Raw genomic sequence first — 25,336 nt, 5'->3', positions numbered from 1 at the left:
TTGCAACTTCCTGGATATGGGCAGAGGGACATTCTGGAAATGAGGTGTCCCTTACCTGGGATCTTGGAGGCAAGAAGTAGAAAATGACTTACTTGGAGGAGGGGACCCCCTGCTCTTAGCCTCTTCCTGCCTAGGGCTACTAGGCAATTCTTGGCAGCAATTTCTACTTAGCTCTGCATCGGCATACATCTTACCTTAGCCAATTTTCTTCGTTTTGTTTTTAGCTTCTTGGTTCTTCCTCTGTCTCTTAGCTACTCTCCCTTGGCTTTTTTGTCAAGTAGCAGGAAGTAGTTGTCTCAATGTGGCTTCTGGGCCGGAGATGTTGGCTTAGGGAGAGGGGCACTTTCTCCTGGAACTGCAGAAATTGCTCAGTGTAGGTCCAACTCCTCTCTCCTGGAAGAAACATGATGTGAAGGTCCATCTCATCCATAGGTGCCATGGGAACTGCATGGTTAGCCATTGCTTCACCATCACATGGCAGCAGGAATGGAGGAGCCTCACTGCCATTTTGCTTCCATCTTCCCAACAGAATGCAGATTCTGAAGCTGCAATGGAATTCCCACATGGGGACCAAAACCACTAGCAATTTCTCACACTGTATTCTCTCCTAAAAATACATTGCTGATGACGACGGAGGTATACCTAAATTTGACACCCTTGTGGCTGCCTTCTCTTCTGTGGAAAAACTAATAACTGAAGAAAGGAATTGGCTCTAAGAGCTTTGAAGCTAAAGTTATAACCCTCCAGGTTTCAAAAGTTGTTTTCGTCTTTTGCTCAAGCAGCATTGCTGTGTGCCAGCCTTTTCCTCCAGAGGTTTTCAGCTACAGCTCCCATTGGCCCCAAGCAGCATGGCCAAAAGCCAAGGATGATGGTCCAACAACATCAGGGGAGCACCAAGGTGGTAGAGTCCTTTCCGACTCTACAATTCTCTGATTGTATTATTCATAGGTGGTTAGGAGAGGGCATGGCCCAAGATAGATGTGAGAACATGTTTGAAAGCTTATATGCAGAAAACCAAGGCGTCAAGGTCCGGAACTCTTTTTGTTTCCTATAAGTTGGGATCCTTTGAGGTCAGAGTTTTGAAGGCTTTCTTAATACATTAATACTTAATATATTAAGTACTCCTTAATACTTCCTCTTATGTATTAGGGAACATACACATTAGTGGCTTAAAATGCAGCAAGGTCATTTCCCCCCTGCTGTGTTTCAAGTCGCATTTGCTGTTACTCTACACACTTGTGAGGGGGTGGAGATGTCTTCATCCAGTAGGCATTATAAGATTTTGTTCCCTGCGACTGCAAACCCCTGTCATCTACACATGTGCAACAGCTGCCTGAACTGTGCATACTTCAGTGTAACTTCAGCCTGCGTTTTCAAATTGGATAGAAGCTGGTTCGAGGGGAAACGCATCAAACAACAGTCTTTCTCAACAAACTACAGAATTGTGGCCACCATCATGTGAACTCTGCTTCAGACACCAGTGGAGTGCACAGAGTAAATGACAGTGTGTGCTTAGCCTTTGTTTGGCCTGTGGGTCAACAGGGTCATAGAATCGTGGAGTTGGAAGGGACCCTGAGAGTTACCTAGTCCAAGCCCCTGCAATGCAGGAATATCAGCTAGTTCATACATGACAGGTGATCATCCAACCTCTGCTTAAAAACCTCCCAAGGAAGAGGATCCACCACCTCCCAAGGGAGACCGTTCCATGGTCATCTATAGAATGTTGCTTCCTGGACCCCAGCTTTTGTATACCACTTCTGAGATGTGCCTCTATCCTGACCCAGATGATAATATTATGCATGAATCTTGTTTCTGGATAAGAGCAGACGGACATTACATCCCACCCCACCCCCTTTCTGGTTTCCAACTGGTTTGGGTTTCTAAGAAATATCGCTTATTCTTTAACTAATTGATTGCCTGTTTTTATGTTCTTATGTTCTTTGTATACTGTCTTAGTTTCATGAGGGTGGGGTACAAATAATAAATTGTTGTTGTTGTTGTTATATTATTATTATTATTATTATGTTTGGCTCTGTTTTGTTGGTTCCCTAGTTTCAAATTCCAGTTCTAAGCTTTCGTTGTATCAGTCCTGAGAAGGAGGGAGCTCCGTTCTGTGTTTCCAGTTCCCAGGCTTCTTAGAAAGACGATGTACCTCTTTTAGAATGCCACTGTTCTCAGATTGTAAGGTCTGTGGGAACATGGGCTGCCTCCTCATCCCGCTTATGCAACTCTCTAAAGTGCTATGTATAATGATGGTGCTCCAGAAAGGAGATACACCACGAAAGGCAAAATCTCCTTTTTGCTTTGACTCAAGGGGTTGTGGGGTTTTTCGGGGAGGGTGGTGTGCTGCTGATGATGCCAAGATTGCAGGTTCAGTCCCCGTATGGGACAATTGCATATTCCTCCATTGCAGGGGGTTGGACTGGATGATCCTTAGCTTCCCTTCCAACTCGGCAATTCTATGATTCTGTTAAGGGTAAGAATATGGGTGTGCTAGTTGTTCCTATGTTAATCAACCCATGTTTTTAAAAGCAGCACAAGAATCCATCTAATCCTGCATCCTCTTCTCAGTAGTGCAGAGATGGAGAATATGTAGCCTTCTACAAGTTGTGTTCCAGTCTGAGCCAGTAGTCCAACAACATAATGGGCCACAGGTTCCCCATCCTTGCAGTTGTGGTTAGGAAGGTGCCTTTGAAAATGCACAGGCAGAGCTTGATGGTGAGTTTTTTTGTCCCCAGCCCCTAAAACCTGTTCATGAGGAAGCCCAGTCTATCTAGGGCTAGTAAAACTGACCTCTGTGAGGAACGCTTTAAAAAGCATTTTTGCTAGTGGTCATCCTTGCCTCCTGTGGAAAAACAGTTCTAAGTTTAGATAAAGATCAGTTGTTTTATATTGTGCAGTTGGTGCACAAAGGGGGTTCTTAACTGAGGCAGGGATGCTTGGGTTCTGTTTTGGATCTTTTCACTTGACAATTTTAAGAAATTGGGCATAACGTGGACTTCTTGACCGACCTGTTAAGGTGCTCTGCCATTCACTACTCCTATGCATGTGATAATTGGCAGAGGCTTGCCACTGTCCTTGAGGCTAATGCCAAATAGTGTGAAATAGTGAGTGGCTGTGTGGGAAAAGTCCCTATCTACATTAGACTCCTTTCCCTTGTCTCTAATGAATGAGATTATCCTCCTCCCCACTGCCCTCCAGAAAAAGTCACATAATACTTGCCAACTTTGACATTCAAGTACCGTTCCATTGCCTGTTCCCAGTGTTATGGGATCCTCCCTAATATGCTTCACAATCTGCTATGAGATTCAATATTTTGAATATTTAAAAAAGTATTATGCAGATTTCATCCATTGGTTGTACCATTTCCAAGTAATTGATTGTGTTTAAAAACCACACATCTTATCCAAGCTCCAGATCTCCTGCAATTTTTCAACCAGCTGATCTTACAGTGGTTTCTGGTTGCTTTTTTCTTTTTAAGACATGTGGGTCTGCCTTAACCGTTCTGTAGCTTACTGACATAAAGAAAGACAGTGGTTTTGCCAGGGTTTTTTCCTCTTTTGCAGAATTTTTATTAGGCTTGCTCTGTTTATCCATGGTATTCTTCTGGGGTCCCCAGGTTGCACTTGTGGACATGGTGTTATTCTCAAATCCCCTCCAAGGCCACCAAACACCCCCAAAATTTAAAGAAATTGCGTTTGGTTTGGTTAGTTAGCAGCTTTTAAAGAAGGGTCTGGGGCTTGGGGTTTTTTTGTGGGGAGGTTATAGGGTTTCTCTGCATGTTGCTTGTGGAGGGAGTTCTGAGCAGCACCAGTGTCTTCTGTAAAATGGATGTTTTATTAGATTTCCAATTGTGCCTCCAAGCCCAAAATGTTTGCGATTTCTGTTATAATCGTCCTTTTCTTTAGCTAATTTGGAAATACCGGTGCATAAAAATGTACAGTGGCCAAACTGGCAAAGTGCAACTTCTCAACCATTTTCTAAATGACATTTTGCTACAAATGGAGTTTGGTTGCCATACATACTTCTGCAATTGCAAAAGAAACTTCTCAATGTGGATGCTTATTAGTAGCATAGACATCAAGTAATGGGACACCTAGGGGTGGTTCAGCTATAAATGGCTCTCTTAAACTGTGGTAAAGAAATAGAGAACAGGCCATGAAATCACTTTGTCCCTTGCCTTACCCTCCCTCCTGTCTAAAACAGGGGTGCAGGGGAGGTTGTATTTCCTGAGAATGCTCAGGGGACTGAATCTATCTCAGCACCTACTTCTGTCCTATTATCACAGTACCATCGAGAGTGTCTTAACCTATAGTATATTATCGTGGTATGGGAGCAGCTCTGAAACGGATAAAAAAGCTTTACAGAGAATAATTAAAATTGCCCAGAATGTTATTGGGCTCCAACTACCAACCCTGGATGAGATCTTCACGTCTCGCACTTTGAAGAAGTCACACAATATCCTGAGAGATCCCACCCATCCTGCTCACAACTTCTTTGAACTGTTGCCTTCGGGCAGAAGATATAGGACAATGAAAACACGAACCACACGGCTTCTGAATAGTTTCTATCCAAGAGCTCTGATTGCACTAAATAATGATCTCAGGGCCAGTTGCAAGAAATAGCAAGCAGGGAGTAGGAAGGAATGAGACAGGTTTTTAGGTTATGTTATGCCTTTAATAGGTTATGTTACATTCTGGAGTATGATATGTTTTTATAGATTATGTCTGAATAGGATGAGAGTGTTGGAGATACGTGCAAATGTGTATGTGAACCCGGTCTTTGGGTGGGTGTTTGATTTTCGTTGTTGTGTATACTGTGTATATACGGACAATGACAATAAATTTATCTTAAAACAAATTTGTCCTACCCACCTTGATCATAGTTTTAAGCATTACTTTGGTATCAATATTACATGGTGATTGGGGCTGTCCTCTTAACAAGGATTTAAAAAGTGCATAATCCTGTGACTTACTCCTGGTCAAGAAAGGCTTTTCATTATGTCTGCAGGCATTAATGCAGAAATAACACATCTGTGTTACTACTCTATAGAATCAATATGTCGTTCCATGATGGAAGAAAGGCAGGATAAATATAAGGAAATAAATACTTCATTTTGTATTGGCCATGTTCATTAACGGAGACTAGTGGGCACTTCAGCAATGGTAAATCTGTGATGTCTCCTTAATTGATGAAGGTTGGCACTGGCTTCTTAAAATCCTGAGGTTCATCTCTCAACATTTATTATGTGGAGAGGCAGGATTCCTGATTTAGGCAAGGTTATTTTAGATTTATGTTTTAGCCTTTAATTACCGGTATTTCAATATAGGAGAACCACAAAATAATTTGCTCATAAGTTCAAGTAAGGAGAGGTTGATAACTGAAGGCTAAGAAGCTTCTACATTATAGCAGTATGGCAAGTGCTGGCTCTGTAAGATCAGAGGTGAAGATTTTGAAAGGGATTATTGGCGTAAGTTTCCTATGGAACTTTTATTCCTGTGTTTGGTGAATACCTATGAGAATGTAAATCCTGTAGGTCACTACTTGCTGTTCTGTAGTTGCAATGAAGTAGTGGGAACAGCATTAAGTATTCTTAACTTCCTTGAGGTGTTTCCCTGCCCCCCAGTCCTATGAACATTTTATCTTAAAAACCGATTTACTTGATTGTTGCCATTAATGAATGTATGTGAAGTAGTTGAATAGTTGGGTAGTCGCTCTGAGCTTTCCAAAAACGGTTCTTATTTGGAACTGCTGGATTTCCTTTAGTACTTGGCTAATGATACAGTTGGGAAAGATAATGGTTTTGTCGTTTTCTTTTCACTACCCTTTTCAATTAACAGCAGATTATTTCTGCTTGCAAACTACAGTGTGTCAGAAAAAGAAGTTATCTCTTTAGGTGACATGGGTGAAGCAAAGGACTATAATCTTTTAGGTTATGTCTTTAGTAGAAAATATTCCATGTTCTCACACTTCTTATAGGGGAAACTAGCATGGGGTAATGGATAGCATTGGACTTCAACCAAAGAGATTCATTTTGCAGTGAGCTTTGCACCAGACTCCTCTCCTCTGAATGTACTTTGCCCTGAGCTCAGTGTAAGAAAGGTGGGATTAAGACAGGGGTAGGCAACCTAAGGCCCATGGGCCGGATGCGGCCCAATCGCCTTCTCAATCCGGCCCACGGATGGTCCAGGAATCAGCTTGTTTTTACATGAGTAGAATGTGTGCTTTTATTTAAAATGCATCTCTGGGTTATTTGTGGGGCATAGGAATCCATTCCCCCCCCCCCAAAAAATATAGTCCAGCCCACTACATGGTCTGAGGGACGGTGGACCAGCCCATGGCTGAAAAAGGTTGCTGTGAATAAAATGAAAAAGATGTGAATAAAATAAACTTGCATATAAACTATTCTATAAAATAAATTAGATTGATAAAATGGGGGTAATTCTTTTGTTCCATGGAGACTTAGGTAGATCATATTAGCTACATGGCTTCTTGGTCAAAGCTACTTCAAATATGATGTTAATAGACCTAAAATAAGAGTTTCTTTTTGAGGTTACCATTGACATGTTTGATAGAAATGTGGGAGTCATGAAGCAAGGCATTTCAGAGGTACGTGATAATATATCTGGGACAAGGAGCAATTGTTATGCATTTGAATGAATCCAACCCAGGTTCTAGGCTACGTTCTGTTATGTTGCAGTTGCGTATAAGCCCAGTGCTGACTTTTCCTGTTCTAAAAGATGCTTCCCATCCTCCTCTACCATGAAAGTCACACCCAAGCTTCATTAGGATTCTGCAGTCATGAAGACCTTGACATTGTTCTTCCAGACAGAGTGGAAATGTTAAGCTCTAGGACTCATATGCAGCTACGGCTTAGAGGCGATCAGAGAGGGCTTAGGCAGTCTCAACGGCTGAAAGCAAGCTACCATTGATAGCAGCAACAGTTGCCTACCCATTGCCATTTCGTTGGGTTGGGTTGGGCTTCACCTCACACAGAGAATTACTCAGTAGAAGTTTCATTTAAAGTGGGAGTTTCTTTGGTCTAGAGAAGATAAAGTGTTTACATGAAGGTAGCACATTTACAGACAGAGGTTACAGAGTGCTCTGATCAAAGCATCTCAAAGGCATCCACGTAGCAGCCGACTTTTTCTGTTCCAATTTAAATTGTGCAATCTTTATGTGTTTACCATCCCAGAGACCATTTTCAGTTGACTTTAAAATAATTGTATTACTTGCATTATGCTCCTGACAACTCCTTCCTTTAATTGTGTGTAATTGAAAAAGTTGTTTTTGATTTTCTGGAACCTAAAAGAGGCACAAGGACTTTATGTGGTTTTGTGAAGGGGTCAAAGCACATGATAAGCTAGTGCTGAGAACAAATTCTCTTTGCTGCACAGTGATTGCGTCTTAAAAGTTGATTTTGTTAGGTACAAACGCTTCCCATGCATTTCAAAATATGTACCTCGGGTTACATACGCTTCAGGTTACTCCACTACCCCAGAAATAGTACCTCGAGTTAAGAACTTTGCTTCAGGATGAGAACAGAAATCGTGCTCCGGCGGCGCAGCAGCAGCAGGAGGCCCCCATTAGCTAAAGTGGTGCTTCAGGTTAAGAACAGTTTCAGGTTTAGTACAGACCTCCGGAACAAATTAAGTACTTAACCCAAGGTACCACTGTACTTGATAGCGGGGGTCTAATTCTGTGCTTTTAAGTATTTGAAATGGGGGGAAAGCTACATTTGAAACATCATACCGAACACTATATTCATGTATTTTGTTTATAGATATCAGTACTAGAGAAAAAAATAACCTGTGAGAAGCAACCCTTAATTCTCAGTTAAAGGAGTTAATGAGCAAATATTAGCACCCTATGTACAATGGATCTTATTAATGCAAAGGAAAATCAGTTTCTACGATCCCGTAAACATAACCTGGAGGATCAGCAGAGTGTCTGCTTCTGTTTAGAGCTCTGTTTGCATCTTTCCGTGTTAACTCTTTAACAATTTCTCCCCCTCTTTTATTTACATTGCACTCAAGTTTCCCTGGTACAAAAGATTTGCAGGTGCAAATATGTCCTGCCTTCATTAACTTCCCCTCCCCTTTTAAATTTATGTGATTTCAATTTTCCTTCCCTGTACTGTTAATTAGGGGATCCTCTAATCAGTACCATTATCACAGTGGTATTCATGTTTAGGAAAGCTGCTAAACAAATGCTTGCAAAATTGCTAAATGGCTAATTAATGTCTGTTAATTAAGAAAATTGCTCATGGTAACAAACCGTGCCATTGCTGGCAGCAGCTAGAAGGCGAACACTTGTTGAAATTACTAACATGGCAGGTATAGAACATCTGTTCCTCTGCTTTTCCTGAAGTGTGTAGCTGATTCTCATAATGTACTTACAAGTCTTGTTTGCTTTCCAGACCAATTACAATTTTGTGTTTGTTTGAGAGAGAAAAAATTACACAGGGAACATGTGTACATCATAGTGCGAATTTGGTTATTCATGTTCAAGAACACACTTTTTTTGAAATAAACTTCTTGTTTTCCGGGATTCCAGGAATGGAGGGAATTAAAATGATGTTTAATCCTACAGCCCTGCATTGCAGGGTTGAAACTATACAAATGAATCTTTTTCTTCTCAGGCACATATAAGCCCCCCCCCAAGGTAAAATCATATCTGCATGCAAGATTAATTGTTGCCTCAATAGATAGTTAATCTTGGTGAAGGACCACAGTTCTGGTCTCAAAAATGTGACACTATAGTCTTGTGTGTAGAAATGATAAGTTATTGCTGCTGCTACAAACTTCCTAGAATTGGAAGTCTAGGTAAAGTTATTAAGCATGTTATTAAGCATTTTTATTTTTATTATTATCATCATCATAAACCTTCTTGTTAACTTTCTCTTGTTCTAAATTCTTAACCCAAGTGGCAAATGAAAACACAGAAAAGTACTATTGCTAATCTAATAGGAATATATTGTGGGTGAGCTAGTTTTTTATGTGTTCTTCAAGCACTTATCCAGATGCATTTAATAGTGCAGGCTTGTGGAAGACTGAAACCGTACAGTGCAATACACCTGGGGGGGGGGGCTTTTTGTTCAGCTTGCATAAGTTGTATTGCCCAGACCCATATCATGATCCATACAGCCAACGCAGATTTGCATTTTGTTTTGTTTTGTTTTTTTGTTTACCCAAATCTGCTGAATTACATAATTTGAATAAAGCGTGCCTGAACACGGGCAGATGCCAGGGCACAGTTGGCGGACATGTTGCGTTTCTTCGGTGCCATGTGTGCAATTTCCAGTGTGAGACTAGACGAGGCAGGTTTTTTCCCACCCCCACTCCAGATATTTTGGAGACTTTTTTGTGTTAATTGAGATCACAGTTTGCATTTATTAAGGTTCGGCAATGAAAATGTTTGCTCACAGGTTATGTGCCGCCACACATTGCACCTATTTTAGTCTGTCCGCACAGCAGTAAAATTCCAGCACCGAGCAGCAATTCCAGCGTTGGACTCACTAGCGATCCCATCACAAATGTCAGAGGGCACAAGCTGTTTCGCTCACTCAGAATTAACAGCTCATTTGATGTGCTTTGACAGTTATTGGTTCTTTGCCCGCATTCTCCCCCCCCCCCGCCCCCCAATTTCTATTTCTTTTTCTTTTGGAAGTTTGCGATGTTCAGAAACAAAATATTCATTCCCTGTGAAGATTCGCCAGCTTCTCCTGTTAAGCCAGCTCTTTTCCTGCACATTCATGTGCCTGACCTATAACCACCTTCTGCTATCTAACCTCACAGGGACCGCCTGGCTCTCAGCCCTCGCCACACGCACAGCCTCCACCTCACAACCCCAACAGCATGATGGGACCCCACAGTCAGGTAAAGACATCGCAGGGCACTGCTGTGATATGTGTGTTCTGTGTGAACTCTCAAAGCATGTGGGAGCCACACCCTTCCGCTAACTTAACCAGCAAGCAGCTCCAGGGTAGTTTGCGGAGCGTTGTGAATTTACATCCACTCAAGATCCCGGGACCCCAAAATCGTTTTCATTCCACCTCATCTCACCTCCGCTAGGAAGTCTGTTCCTCTTGGCTGCATTTGTTCCATTGACATCAGATTACAAAGTAGCTTTCGATTTTCAGACATGCTAATTTACATACAAATATCATTTTTTTCTAATCCTCCACCCCCCCAACCCCGAACAGCATTAAGACAATCATTGTACGGTTTAAGTGCTTGTTTTCACTACTTGTCATTGAAATGTTTTAAACTCTTCTCTTCCCCAAACCGCACTTTCATTTACCAGTCTGTTTAAAAAGTATCTTAATATTCGCTTGGTACTTTCATTTGTGCTAATTTTAATTCTTGTCAAAAATTATTAAACCATCCTAACCTTAAACAAATAAATACAGTAAAGCACAACAAATGTCAAAGACTTAAGAGTCTAAATATTTCTTATCAGCAGGGTTTTGTTTTTTGTTTTTATTAAAAAATGCTTCTGTGTGTATATGTGTCAAGTTTAATTACAAGTTGAATGGAATGCAGTATATTAAATCTTTCATTCATTTGGCCTGGAATTCACCTCAGAAATGTTGTGCTAATCAAATGCTCGGTTTGGGGAGTTTGTGTGTACGTGTGTAGAATAAGGGAAATACAATCAATTTTGGTATTTTAAAGAGCAGTTGTGAAGGAAGTGGTTATAATGTTTACTTCCACTTTTGAGCGTTCATTGCCACTGAACTAATTTTATATGCTTACAGCCTTTTATGTCACCAAGATACGCAGGAGGTCCCCGGCCCCCAATCAGAATGGGAAATCAGGTATTGTATTTCTTCAGTATTCGCAGCTAAAACACGATTGAGGCTTAAGATGTTTATTCTTTCATTCATGTACTTTTTAACACTGGGGTTGCAATGAGTTACCACACACAGACACACACACCCCGTTTCTTAAAGGGGGAATTGTAAAGCTCTCAGGTGATCTTTTGCCACAAGATAATAAATGCATATATGTAGTAAATAGTGGGAGCTTGAGGGCAGAAGGATGTCCTGTCTGTAGCCAGCTTGTCGTTTGTAAGTGGAGTTCATGCAAACCAGATTGTAAGATGTGCACAGAAGATTTACCGACTCTCAAAAAAAAAATCTGCCATCCTATTGAGTGTCATGCTTTTCTGGCCTTTCTTGACCAATGATCACATTAAATTCCTCTTTGAAATTGCTGCAGGAGGCTAGAACATAACAAGAACTCTGTTGGATTAGACCAAAGGCTTATCTAGTTTCAGCATCCTGTTTCCCACAGCAGCCAACTAGAGATGCCTCTTGGGGAAACCCACAAGGAGGACATGAGGGCAGAAACTCTCCCTCCTGCTGCGGTTTCCCAGCAACTAGAATTCAGAGGTATTGTGCCTCCGTTCCTGGAGGTAGCATAAAGCCATCACGACTAGGTAGCCCTTGAAAGCTTTGTCCTCCATGTACACTAACCACCTGCACATTTCCAAAACAATAACAACAACAATATTAAGGAATCTTGTATGCAATTTAAATTCCTTTTTATAACTCTGTGCAGGATTTAAAAAAATTATATATATAATTGTGGTTTACGTGTTGTTGTTTTTTAAAAAATGTACATCCAGTGCCATCACACTCACTTATGGCTTTGTAAGTGGACTTGCCAAAACTGGATCAGAGAGTTACCATGTTCTTGGCTATGTTGGATCTCACCTATCCTCAGTTGCAGAGGTCCTCTGTCCATTTTGTTTGAACTGTGCATAGCTCCTTAAGGGACCCATAAAGCTATGCAGGAGTTTCACGGCACCTTTTATGCATCACATATTTCTAAGTTTTGTATCAATATATTCATTTTGGAATACCAGTTCTCTGTCTAAGTTACAGCCAACAACTTCTATTAAGTAGTGATGTTAAGAGGGATCTGGACTATTTTTTAAAAAATATTTTTTAAAGAAAATGTCCAAATCGCAAACTTGCTTATAGCTAGACAGAGAGAGACGATATCTGTCTTTTCTCACCAGCTTTATCAAAATATGGAAGGCACATTATGAAGTTGAAAGGATTTGTTGCCCAAGAAAAAAGGAATCTTACCATTTCTACAAAATGCGTTGACGTATTTTAAATACAAATGGCATCATCACAATCTGTTCACTTCTGTTAAGTAAGGAAGGGGAAACGCTATCACCCTTGTTGATGAAATGTCATCTGTGTTGGCAAACAGATAACTTTCTTTAACGCAGTGCATTTCCCAAATGTATACCTTAAAATTGCACTGGCATCAGTAGCATTTCATTCAAGGACCTTCACTGTGAGACTCAGGCTGCATATGGATGACTGTTTTTTTAAAAAATGAAGATATATGATAGATTCATGAGGAATGGGATATGTGCATGTGGGCATCTGCAGGGAAGATAAGGAGAATATCACCCCCCTCACCCACCTGATAAGCCATCTTTCCTGGATTCCAAGTTTTCATTACAAAAAGAAGTGGAGGGGAAGTAAGTCTTCAGCCCTTGTTGAACCTGAAATATGAGGCAGAATATTCAGCTGCTACTCTGCTCATTTGTTTTGTTAAAACAAAATAATGAGCCTGTTCCTCTTTCTGTATCTTTAGCCAATGAATGAAGGCATAGCAATGACTGATGTTTAGGAAAGCAGATCTAGCCATTTAGGCAAGAGAGAAATGGTATATTTAAGAAACTTCCTGGCTCATTTTAAAGCTTTTATGTTTTTCTCCAATGAGGAAATCGTTGTTGTCGAATTGGGGGGGGGGCGGAGTCAGGTACCTAGGCGTTTAGTGTAGCTGAGACTGGAGTATAAGTACCCCAAACCAAAAGGTAGCGGCAAAGATGGAAGTTCATGATCTTTCTAACTCGGGTCTTATTTCGCACCCCCCCAAAAAAGTGACACCCCGTGAGTTTGTAAACCGTGGACTCAGCTGTGCAGCTGCAAATGTGTTGTGAAGTGCAATACACTAGACACTAGATGGCAACTGTGAGCTATAGCAAATTCAATGTATTTTTCAAAAGGATTTTTTTTCACAACATTTTAAAGCAACATTTTCACAACATTTTAAAAATGCATGCAGATTCTACCCTGATCAAAACTTACCCCACCAGTGCAGGTAAACTCCATCACTGTTATAGCTATATATGTTTATTTATAAAAAATTAAATACAACTTTTCAATTCCAAAGTGGTCCCAAAGCAGTTTACAGTGAAAATAAATATAAACCTAGTGATAAAACAAAGCAGTTCACACATTAAAACCTGCAGTAATGCAGGCTATACTGTACTAAAACTCCAGAGCAGATTCAACCAAGCTCTTCAAAAACCTGGGAGGGCAGTTGTTTATGTCAAAGAAGGTCCTGAATGGCATGGCTTCTAAGTGATGGTGCCATTACTGATAAGCCCCTACCCTGTATCCCCACACTGTGAACAAGAAGGAGCCCCCTGAGACAATCCAAGAGCCCAGGCTGGGTGGTGTGGGTGGAAGTGCTCCATAAGATACCTTGGTCCCCATCCATTAAGGGGCTTTTTAAGTATGCATTTTCAATATGCTTGTGGAAAATATAGGTGCTTATGAAGGATGCTTATATGTAGCAGGTAACTGGAGGGAGGGTGTTTACAAAACACCCACGAGCTAGATAAACACAGGTGAACTTAAGGACCAAACCTAGAAGAATACTTAGCATCAAAAGAGTTGCCACAGTCAATTAGCCCACCCAAACACCTGGAGCTATTTTACTCTGGCTTTATGGCATGAGAAGCATGATTTTTGAAAGCGCCCGTGAACTCTAGAAAAGGAGGCTTCTTTTCTGAAGAAGGCCAGGAGTGGACAAAATTACAAATTGTGTCAGTAAACCCATTTGGCCAAGGTAACGCAAAGGTGAAAGGCATTTCTAGAAGACCGTCAACAACTGGAAGGAAAGGACTGTTTAATCCTTCCTTCTAATTCTCCCCTAGAAATCCCCTTTTTTCAATGGGCTAGTAGACAAGGGGGTTGTAGCATTCAACTATGCACACGTGACACTCTAGGAACTGATGATAGATGAACTGGGATAAATAAGAGATATCACTTACCCATTCAGGGAATGAAACTGAGGCCATTCTCCACCTACATGTGTATTGTGAAAATGATGTCCCATATGTTACATTTTTCTCATACAAATAAATGGTACTTTTAAAAATGCTGCTTTTTTTCATGCCACTCCCTCTGCCATACCTACCTTTCGCTGTTGGCTTAGGGGAAAGTCGGCCAAGAATAACTGGAATGGGGGGAAAGTTTTCCTGTTCCTTTTTGAAGGAGGATTTCTAGGGAAGATTAAGCCTATCCTCGAATCAACCAGGTTTCCTCTGCAGACGCCCACACAATGGCAATATGAGACAAACGCAGGGCTTATAGCATAAGGGGGCTATTCTGCCCTCACCCTCATCAGTAAATTGACCCATTTCCTTGAAGTCTAATGCTTTTGAGTATAGATATAAAAGCAGCTGAGCCAAAAGGGCCTTCAGCCCATGACTGGTTTTTCTAATTGCAGCAGCGAATGTAGCAAAGCAATACTGATCATTGTACTGTGCATCTCCCAAGTATTTGATTTCCTCAGATTTGTTTCCTTTCCCCCATAGCCTCCAGGGGGTGTTCCTGGTACACAGCCCTTGCTGCCCAACTCAATGGACCCCACACGACAACAAGGTAAATGTGATTCGGCTTGTCTGCAGGTGTTCTTTCCCCTTGGCCTATCCTTTCCCCAAGTGCATTACTCTCCAGTAATAAAGTAACATCTTCCTGTCTCTCTTCCCTCGCTAGGGCATCCCAACATGGGAGGGCCGATGCAAAGGATGAATCCTCCACGAGGAATGGGGCCCATGGGTCCAGGTCCACAGGTAAAACCTGGGCAGAGCATTTCCTACCCTGTCCAGTGCCAAGCAATACCTTTGCTACGAAGTTAGCGAGCAAAACATCATAAAAGCAGCCTCTGGGAGCTTGAAGAGCTAGGAGCACTTCCATTCCTCCCAAACCTTTTCTTCCTCACCATTAGCGATAATGCATTTTACATTAGTGTGTTTACATGTGTCTGGATGGGGGGTGGGGGGGAATCCCACCTTCCAACATCTAGTTATGGCTTCAGAAGTGAACATCCTCATATCACGTACTTCATGTGCTCACCTGCTCCCACCTTCCATCTTTGCTCTTTTCATCCAAATGGGCAAACTCCGGTTTAATTGGACTCTGGTCAGAAAAGAATCTTACAACTTGAGATGCTAACCCTTAGGTGGGGTGGGGGTTTTGCGGGTACAATGCTGAATTTATTTCACTTAATTGTTTTTTGGAATAAAAAAATTTGCTGCAGTCTATTCTGCGCTTTATAGCACCGGCAGACACCCTATCGACTATGCAGGTCGACCCAAAAGGTGCTTGCTTTTTCTTTTCTTTTTTGCTGCCCAGCAAAGTTTATTTGATGTCCATACTTCACATTTACTACATACTGCAGGAGGAATGATGGAGGGAAGAGGAGGGCTGACAGGTTACTTCTCAGATGCATGCCATGGGCCAATCATGGCGCGTATCTGCTTTTATATAGTTCTGGTTCAGTCTTGGATCCCAGCATTGCTACCTCTGGTGGTAGCATCCCCTCAGCAGAACTCCACTCAGGGAAAGCTCCCGCCAGTGGACGTTGTGGGAGGTGGCATTCACCTACTCACCCCTTCCTTCTGCAGCCCCTTGCATCTCCCTAAAATCGGCTCTGGAGGGTTGGAGGCTCTCTGGGACAGGGGGAAAGGGTTGTGGGGAGGGAGAGAACACAGCAAAAAGCTCCTTCCCCACTTCCTCTTCTGGATCAAGCACCTTGTGAGGACGGAAGGAACAATTCAGTTAGTTGAATCCGTACCTCAAGGTTTAACCCTTAAGGATCTGGACAACTTCGTAGGCTGCCTAGAAAGCCATTGCTCCTAGATACCTAATTCTGTTGCAATACGTCTGTTTTGTGGGTTCTGTTGGGACTCTCTGAGCCAACGGATCAGTGTGAGAAGCTTCCAAGGGGACAGATGGAGTCAGATGGTGAAGAGAGAGAGAGATACAAGGTCCTCTCTCCAGTCTCTCGGCTGGTCCACTTTTTGTGCCATGGTTGGATCAGGTTATTGAGGTGCATGATGTATATTTACTTGTTATAAATAAGTGTTGACGGATGGTACTGAGGAATGTGCATCTCTTCTTTCACAGGCTTGCCGCTTCCCTGTGGACCTTCCTTTGCAATCCTGCTCTCTCCTTGTTCTCTTAGCATGCTTCTTCCTGAAACCTGACAAGCTCAGATACCTCTCTTTGCTTTCTCATATTAAACTTTAGGGACATTCAGGCCAGATTTTCCTTGACTTGGGATAGATGATCATTTAACTCGTGGTCTCTTAAAGTATTGCTCATGTAACCATATGGAAAGCCTGGTCATTAGTAATACTCAGCTACACAATGAGGCTTTTCTGTAGTGTCCAATCCAATAGATTGAGGCACCTGTATCACATGGTTTGATACTAGAGATGACCAGCTTGCCACATGTGCACTTCAGAAAACAGTTGTAGGGGAACCATAACCAGTAGCCACATTTTAGTGAGGTCCCTTGCACTTTCTGAAACTTCTTTTGGTATTAGCCATCTGTGCAGTGGCTCAGTTCAGACAGCCTTCCAAGCCATGATTATGGTTCAGTGTTTGAAGGAACAGCATAGAAAACCGACTACAGATTTAACACCAGAACCCCAGCACACCATGAGTCCCTCACTTAAAACTGATACTAAGAAAATGTCAGCATACCAAGGGATGTATTAACAGGGCCTAGTACACGTCAGAAAAGCGGCTTGCTTCTTTCCCTTCCATCCCCCTGTCATTTTTACTAATACTATCAGGTTTGTCAATTTCAGCAACTGTGAAATCGTAATCATTTAAAGTGTTGAACTACCACTTTAAAAGGGGGGGACGTGCATAAAACGTTTCCTTGGGTTTCCTTGCAAATCGCTTTCATCCAGTAATACCCTGTGAAGTTCTTTGGATCTGCAGCTGCAGCAAAAGTGTTGACCCTTACAAACACCATTCCTAGGTAGCCACCTGTGATAAGTCAGCCCAGCACTTAAGGTTCTGCTGCTATTACCAGATTAACCTCAGGGTCAGCAAGTGTAAGGAGAAGGCTTTAAGTCAGACCATCTGTTTTCAGGCTAGGACTGGCAATAGCTGAGCAGGAGGCATAGGCAAGTGCAGAAGGAGGGCTTAGACTTGGAGAAAGTGGGCAGAATAATAGTTGCCTGCTATTAGGAACAACTTTACTCGAAAGGTCTTGATAACTCTGTGACAGCATCATTGCAAAGAAAACAATTGGAATAGGTGCAGTATGAGCCCACGTTTCAATCTTCTGCATCTAATTTATACAAATCAATCCTGTTTATCATAATACATCAGCCTTCGTCTACCCAGGACCTTCAAGTTGTTGTCCATTCGCCCCAGCCAGCATGACCAATGATCAGGAAAGGCAAAAGTTGTAGTCTGGAGACCCCCAGGTTTGGAAAGGCTGTGCAGCATAGCATCTGAAGCAGAGTGCAAAAGAGGAAGATAAATACCATATTTTTCGCTCTATAAGACGCACTTTTTCCCTCCTAAAAAGTAAGGGGGAATGTGTGTGCATCTTACGGAGCGAATGCAGGCTGCGCGGCTATCCCTGAAGCCTTCTCTAAAAACTAGGCACATCTTATGGTCGGGTGCATCTTGTAGAGCGAAAAATACGGTAACTGAACTTCTTGATACTGGTGCAAAGTATGAACTTGTCCATTAGAACGCCAGTTGAAGCCACACACCTCCAGGAAAGCAAGAGAAAAAAGAAAGAAAGTTGCTTGCATCATAATCATTCCGGCAAGCTTAGATTCCAATCGCTTTGTTATCTATTTTAATGGTCTGGCACTGTTAGTGATGGGTACAAAGCTCTTAATAGTCCCTGATGTGTTATTATAACAGCTTGCATCTGTTATAGTTGTGTCAGCCAAACAAAGACTGCTTCAAAACTTTTGGATGTGCTGTACAACTTGGACAAGCCATGTGCTTGCCATCCCCACCAAGTGGCGTACTTAAGAGTGATTTCATTCCATTGGCGTTGTAGTTACGTAGGCATCTGCCGTGGTTGAATTTGCAGCTGTTGTTAAGTGTAGGTGCATGGTGTCTTTCTAAAGCCATGCATGAAATGTGTGTAGATGAGCATTCCCTGTGTCTAGCTCTTGTTTACCTTGCTATGGGTGCAGAGTTGTGGGGGGGGGGGGGGAGAGTCCTTTTTTGTCCCTTTGGTGCTTGCTTCTCATTCCAAAATAGCATTGGTCCCTGTTCCTAGCCAATAAGAGTTTAAACATGTCATTAATGAAAGTGTGAGGAAGGAGCCATCCCACTTGTCCTGTGTAGTCAGCTGAAGTTAGCAAGGCAGGTGAAGCTCTTTGATTTGCTTTTTTTTTTTTAATGGAGATTGTGACTACCCAGGTTGCCTAGCATTCAGCCAAGCAGTCTGTTTGCTTGCCAGGAGTATGGACTGTACTGATCGGCTAATGATCTGTTGCCAGCTGTGGCTGCCCTCTGTCAGGAGAAATGGAAGGCCAAAGTGTTCCGTTCAAGAGTTGAGGGTTCCTGAGAAACCCTTGCAACAAAATCACAGCAGAGCTCTGCTTCGTGTGCAGCGAGCCGCTCTTCCGAGAGGGTAAAAGCGTCACTTATCAATAGTATGTAAGCCAGTTGCAATTTTGCTTTAAACTCTTTTCAAAGAGGAACCTGCTTTGAACCACCTCTCTGCTTTGTGCAGTCTCCATCAGGCCCTGCAGGGCAGCCATGTTTGGAGGGGAGCCAATCAGCCAGCGAAGTGTTAGCTGTCTTTCAGGAACCAAGAAAATCGGAATCCATAGCCGCCGACTTTAGATCTAGATTTACGACTTCAGAGAGGTGGGGAGGAAGCAGCTTCTTCAGGTGTTTCAGCAAGTGCTCACATGTAGACTTCCACAATAAGCTGCCTTTTCATCCCCAGCCCTTAATCGTTAGCTTTCTGTGGGCCTCGCAGCTGTGACAGATTGGCGCCCTTTCTGTCAGATTTCATCTTTTAGATCTCCTTTGCGAAACAAGTGGGACCTAGTACAGTTCTGTAGTATCTCTCTGGTGCACAGAAGTGAATTTGTGCTCTAACTTTGGTCTGTGTTGGGGAAACCGAAAGTGTTTGCCAGCCGTGTTTAATGGGAGAGAAATGACATTTTCTGGCCTAAGAATTGTCTTCTCTTTCTTGTACATGAACACCAATAAAGATTTGTGCAGTTTTGTGACTGGCCAGCTTTGCTGTTTTGTAACTGAATGCTCTTTACATAGAAGCTGTTGCAAACCTTTGTGCTGTCACTATTCCCCTTTCTGAACACCCCATCACGTGCTCATTGCCTTGTCTTCCTTAAAGCAGAACATTTCTCTCTTCTGCCCACCCCACCCCACATTTTCTCCTGCTTCTTTTCATGCAATTCTCCCACCACAACACTAAGCAAGGAATCTTAATTCTTTCATGTCTACCTCTCCCGTTTGGCTTCCTGTGACAAGCCTCTCTTTTTCGGTCTTGTTTGTTTGTGTTTATTACCTTTCAAGATAACCATCTTCCATACCCTTTAGGTGCAGCTACGGCTTCCTTGATGACCTGCATTGGCCAGTGCTAGAAGCCTTAGCCCACTGGGCATTCCTGGTACACTCCTACCATGAGATGGGAATTTGGGTGGCTTCTAAGATTTTCTTCCCCACTCCCCCTTTAAAAAAAAAAATCCTTTGCCTGGTCAAAGAGCAAATTGAGAGATGCCGCCGTCCAGTTTTACTTTTTCAAAGTAGCCAATTTTGCCTATATGTTCATTATCATCATCTTTTTTTTTTTTTTAATTAAAGTTCATTTTCACAAACTAACCCTCTCGTTTTTGTTTGTTTTTTTCCTTTCTCTTTTCTTCTCCGGTTTCCCTTCTCGTTATGGTAGACTGATCCTTGGTTATCATTGCAGAACTATGGCGGCGGAATGAGACCTCCACCCAACTCTCTAGGGCCCGGCATGCCTGGGATTAACATGTAAGGCAACTGCCATGCTGCTGGCTTTCCGTTGACGTTCTTACAATTCTAGATGTGGAAATCATTTTGGCTTCACGTTGTCACCCTGTACATGCTGAAAGCTTGTTTTCTCTCAAACTCCAGGGGTCCAGGAGCTGGTAGACCATGGCCCAATCCCAACAGCGCTAATTCAGTAAGTGTCCATTTATTTGAATGCCTTTGTTCTTGTAAACTTGGCCCTCATAATTTAGTTTTCCTGTAGTACTTGAATTCCTCTCATTTGCCATCTTCTGGCATTCTACTGTCAGGGTGAGTGGGGACAACCAAACTAACTAGGCCCACACTGCAGCCACCATTCCAGTCTCCTTTCATGAGTTGGAGGGAGAAAGTCTGAATCAGGGAGTCTCCTGTACACATAGGTCCTGCTTTCCAAGCATAATGTGTTGCTGAGAAATGGCTCGTTAGGCTAGCATTCGCCTAACGAGTCAATCATTTCCTTTGTTTTCTATTGGGAAAACCCACTGCGTTCCCTGATAAAACAAGGCAACAGGAAAAACACCACATTTTCCTACTATATATCTACACCAGCATGGTCTCTCCACCCCGTCACCCTCCCCCAGTTCTTCCTCCATCTCTGATAAGTGCTACTGGCCTACCCCTTTTCTGCCCATTTTTGAACCAGTTCCACTCCCCTTGCCTGAATCTAACCAGTGAGTTAGTTGGTCAACAATGTCACTTCATGAGCCCATGAGGACAGCCAAGGGAAGGCACGTGGGACTGAGCTGAGGATCTTCCTCCGCTGGTGCAGCCCCCACCTCTTTATCCTCCTTTATTCGCCCTCCTCTGGCACTGAGGCCTAGGCAAAGAGTGAAGCCTATGATGAAGCTGAGGCCAGCATCGGCACCAAATCCTCTTCTTCCTCCACCAGCTACTGCAGTGACGAAACTCACTCGCTCAGTCCTGGAGGAAGCCAAGCTCCTCCTCCTCCTTTTCTTCATCCTTGGTGTCTCCCTCATTGTCCCAGCTGCCAACCTGGCTGGCACTCTGTGGGCTTGGCTCTGACATGTTCTTTGCCGCTCAGGGACAGCGACTTGGCCCCCATCTCAACGACTGAGGAAGAGGCTTTGCTTGTGGGCTCAAATACACAGTAGGAAAATTTCAGGCTCACCGTTGAAAATAAAGCTCACGATTAAGCAACACCATTCTCACAAGTCCAGCTGTTCAGATATCTGAATCAGCCGTTTGTATACCAAAGTTTGGGCACAACTAAGCGAATTTTTGCATAACAAGTGTTCAGTTAGCGGGACCTGCGTGTGCCGGTAGAGACTCTTGCGTGTTTTCCAACCCCAGAATATCAGGCTTCTAAAATGGTTGGGGAACTGCCACAAGTACAGGAATCTCCCGGCTTCAGACATTTGCCATCCAATGGTGGCCAGGGGACAGATCTCGTGTGCTTGTTCCCACTGCCCTCCCTTGTGTACAATCTTTTAAGAGGGTTCCTGAATCTCTGTTGAAATGTGTTGATTCCCCTTCCCAGTATAGCTGTCAACGTTTCCCTTTTTTAAAGGGAAATTCCCTTATTCCGAATAGGATTCCTCACAAGAAATGGGAAAAGTTGACAGCTATGCCTTCCCAGTGGGATGGTGGGATGTGCTCCAGTGTCCCTCTGCTCCTATCTTGGGTTCTCTGAACATTTTAAAAAAACAATAAGACTGAAATGATGTTATCTGGGTTGTATGTGTTGCATCCATCTCCTGAACACAGGTAACAGTTGTTGAGACATCCAGGTATAGGGCGGTATATAAATTCAATAATAATAATAAATTTATTTGTATGGACTCTTGGCCTACAGTCATCACCTGTAGGATTCATTTCCCTGTACAGTTGGTATATTTCATCAAGTAATGCCTATGCTCTGATCTTCTTGCAGATTCCATACTCTTCTTCATCGCCTGGTACATACGTGGTAGGTTTATATTTCTTTATGGGTCATGACATGCCGGTCCACCATACAATTCAATATTTTGGTGTTTGCGTGCACACAAATAGGAATCCTAGCTCAGGATACTAGTGCCTGCAGGGACTTGGTTCCGTACCTTGTGTATTCGCTTCTGCAGTGAGGCCAAGAATTCTAAAAAGTCCAAGCTGCATGGTTTCTGAGGAAGCTCCTTTCTGTTCCTCAAGACAATGTGAATAAAGCATGTTAAAAGCCGCCCCCCCCCCCAGTCTTGAACATGCCTCAAAAGTAGGGAAAGAAATCCCTTAGCGACCCCAGCTGTGCGAATGATGCACTGGTGGTGTAACTGTGTTTAAGGGGTCTCGAGAACGCATTTCGCACGGTGATTACAATTTGTGTGTCGGTGGAGAACTTTGAATGCACACTCCTCTAGTTGTTCTGGAATGAGATCGTCCCATTGGCACATCCAAGAAGTACGTTGCAGCGTGCTGAGTTGCCCGTTTCTGTTTGCACCTTCTGCAGATGTGAAGGTTATAGAAAGAATACCCCCTGTTAACTACCCTGGCAGATAGACTTGGTATGTGGTCCTTGCACAGATGTGCCCCCCCCCCCCGCTCCTCAGTAAAACCTTCATTTTTCCCGAGGCTTAAACAAAGAAATTGCACTTTGGCTACAAGAGTGCATCAAAGGTTTTAGCAGGAGATTAATGCTTGGCTGAATACCAAGGTGAGACATTGTTGCTGACAGCAGCAGGATCTGGCTGACCTATTGCAGGCTGTGTTATCACAGTGGTTCCTGATGTGTATTTAATCTTGTCAACAGGGGCCCCCTGGTGGCGGAGGTCCTCCTGGAACACCTATCATGCCTAGCCCCGCAGGTAAGGGTGAAAGAAAGCAGCACTAATTTCCCATTTTTTATTTTTTTTAAAAGAGAATTGAGAGCCCGGTAATGGTTGGGTTAGCTTAGCAGGTTTCCTTTGCTGCTGGATTTTATTTAAGGTCGCAACAGCAACAATCTGCATGCCACCGATGCACTGTTTGGCTATTGATTGGGCGCAGCTGCTGTAAAGCAACCCGACTCTTTTCAAAGGGAGAGGTTTTGTCTTCTGTTCCTCTTTCCCTGCCCTTGCTGCCAGCCATGTGCTGATGGCTTTTATTCTGCCAGGGCTTAAAACATGAGGGAGCCCCGCAAGAGGCGTATGAGAAATGGGGTTAGTGGGAGATTTGGCTGCACCAAAAGCCTTTCCTGAGGGGTGGAAGGCAGCACGCACCGTACTTCGGCCTTGAGCTCCCAGTAAGCCATGTGAAAGAGGTCGCTGCGTCCCTTGATGAATTATCCATGTGAAATTTGACACGTTGGGAGAGGTTCCGGTAATTTTTTAAAAACCTATTTTTATGTTGGTAGATAAGGAAAAATCATTTGTGGGAGGGGTGGATTTGTAGAAGTTAAGTAGGAACATTCTCCAGATATCCAAAAGAAGTTTAAAGAGGGTTATTGTTGTTGTTTTTAAGCCAGTCCCACCCACCTTTAAAAAAAACCCCAACTTCTTTAGGGCTGTTCTGTTCTTGGGTTGCCCAATATTAGCACCAGGAAGGCCTACACAAATCTCTTTTTGTTGTCCAGGTCAGTGTTGTCGTGTTGCCATATTTGTACTGGGAGTGAATTCCACTTTGTAAAACGGTGCTCACTCCCCAGGAGGCTGAGTAAAATTCCCTCCCCCCTTCCATGTATTTCCATCGTAGTAAAGTGGGAGGGGAGGAAGAGAGAGTGTGTGTCAGTGTTGGGGCCGGTGAATATTCCTGATAGGCCTGCAAGGGTGATTTACTATACATTGCATGTGTCGGTGGCAAGAATAAAAGCAGGGGGAGTGGTGGCTCTGGGGAGGTAAGCCATGCCGCGTGTAACTCTCGTGTACCACAGCTGCAGGGGTGGAGCTTCAGTGTAGTATTACCACTGCCTTCCTGCTCTTGCATTTATATGAGAACTCTGACCTACATTTCAGACTAGGTCATAATAAAACAATCCATATGTTAATGTAGGCACCACTCCTCCCTCTCTCTCTATCTCTCTCTCTCTCCTGTCACCATTGCCTGCTTGTAATTTGTGTATTTTTGTTTGTATTCTGCCCCTCAATTAAACACTTGTCTTGTAGTGCTTTCATTATTAAGAAAAATATTGGGTTTTCTGTTTTTAAAAAAAAATAAAAAAAAATATTGTGACTAAATGTCATCCATGTATTTTGTTATTTTTTTAAAGATGAAATATGATGTTGTAGTAAGATAATTGCATCAGCTAATTTTGAGGTGTTATGCGACACATGGCAGCAAATTATCTTTCTACACCACTCCTGGCAAGAAAGCCCCAATATTCTCGGTTAGTAGCAGAATTCTTTTCACAGTTGAATTTCTGTGATTAAAAACTTTGTGAATCTTCATTAAATACAAATTAGCCAGAAAATGGTGGTACTTAGAGAGAATTTTAGGTGATAAAATACAAAAGAATGAGTTCAAGTGGCATGAGTTTGTTTTAATTAAGAAATGAATTAATCACCCTGACTTAGTGGGTTTCACTGTTCTACAGATTCGACAAATTCAAGTGACAACATCTACACAATGATTAATCCCGTACCGCCTGGAGGCAGTCGGTCGAATGTAAGTCTGCTTTCTAATAATTTACATATCAGATACCATAACAAATCATAATTAACTTCATCAGTTGAGGGTAAAGCAGTTTAATTGATTTCAGCCATTTGTTACAAAACAGAAATAAAACAAACCATCAAAAAGTGATTAACTCTTCAGCGACTTTGTTAATTTTTTACGCTTATTAAAACAGCGGCGTTCACGCAGCTCTGGTCAAGATTGTCATGCACATTGCTGGTTAGCGGGGTTGCATTTAAAGGAGACACAGCTGACACCCGGGCCTTTCTTCACCTTTTACTCAAGCTGATCTCAAAGAGATTCTGTTAAGATTACCTGCCAGATTTTTGTCTTCAGGACAATGCCAGCCCAATATTTCAGATAAGCAGCTCTTATTGGGGAAGGGCAGCTCTTTCCTGAATACTTCTATGTTCAGACCTAGTTTTTCAGACTGAACTAGTTTAAACTCCAGTAGCTGGATGATTGCTTAAAGTGTGTCCTGTCCATTTCTCAGAAAACGTTGTCCAAAGAGGATGGAATACAGAATAGAGAGGAGGCAGAGGAGGAGCAAACACTTAAATCTCAGGGTTTTAATTCATGGGATGTTAGGAGAAGCAAACTGATGGTTGCAAGAATAAAAAACAACTGGGGTCTAAATAC

General features: G+C 42.7%; 1 protein-coding gene across 4 annotated transcripts in view; it reads left to right on the top strand.

Annotated features, from left to right (window-relative positions):
- The window catches only part of SSBP3 (single stranded DNA binding protein 3), a 167,713-nt gene that overhangs the window by 135,700 nt on the left and 6,677 nt on the right, over positions 1-25,336 (top strand). Inside the window, exons 6-14 of one of the 4 annotated variants that reach the window (XM_081010675.1) lie at positions 9,798-9,878; positions 10,760-10,819; positions 14,635-14,701; positions 14,816-14,892; positions 20,013-20,101; positions 20,225-20,273; positions 22,011-22,046; positions 22,860-22,914; positions 24,618-24,688. In XM_081010675.1, coding sequence (XP_080866801.1) covers positions 9,798-9,878; positions 10,760-10,819; positions 14,635-14,701; positions 14,816-14,892; positions 20,013-20,101; positions 20,225-20,273; positions 22,011-22,046; positions 22,860-22,914; positions 24,618-24,688 — 585 coding nt within the window. The remainder of the gene's footprint in view (positions 1-9,797; positions 9,879-10,759; positions 10,820-14,634; positions 14,702-14,815; positions 14,893-20,012; positions 20,102-20,224; positions 20,274-22,010; positions 22,047-22,859; positions 22,915-24,617; positions 24,689-25,336) is intronic. The other 3 variants (XM_081010676.1, XM_081010677.1, XM_081010678.1) reach the window with 3 other exon arrangements.

Source organism: Podarcis pityusensis (genome assembly GCF_964106645.2).
Source record: "Podarcis pityusensis genome assembly, chromosome: 6".
NCBI classification, from domain to species: Eukaryota; Metazoa; Chordata; class Lepidosauria; order Squamata; family Lacertidae; genus Podarcis; species Podarcis pityusensis.
The sequence above is the reverse complement of the archived record's forward strand: the minus strand, read 5'-3'. Positions and strand labels throughout refer to the sequence as shown.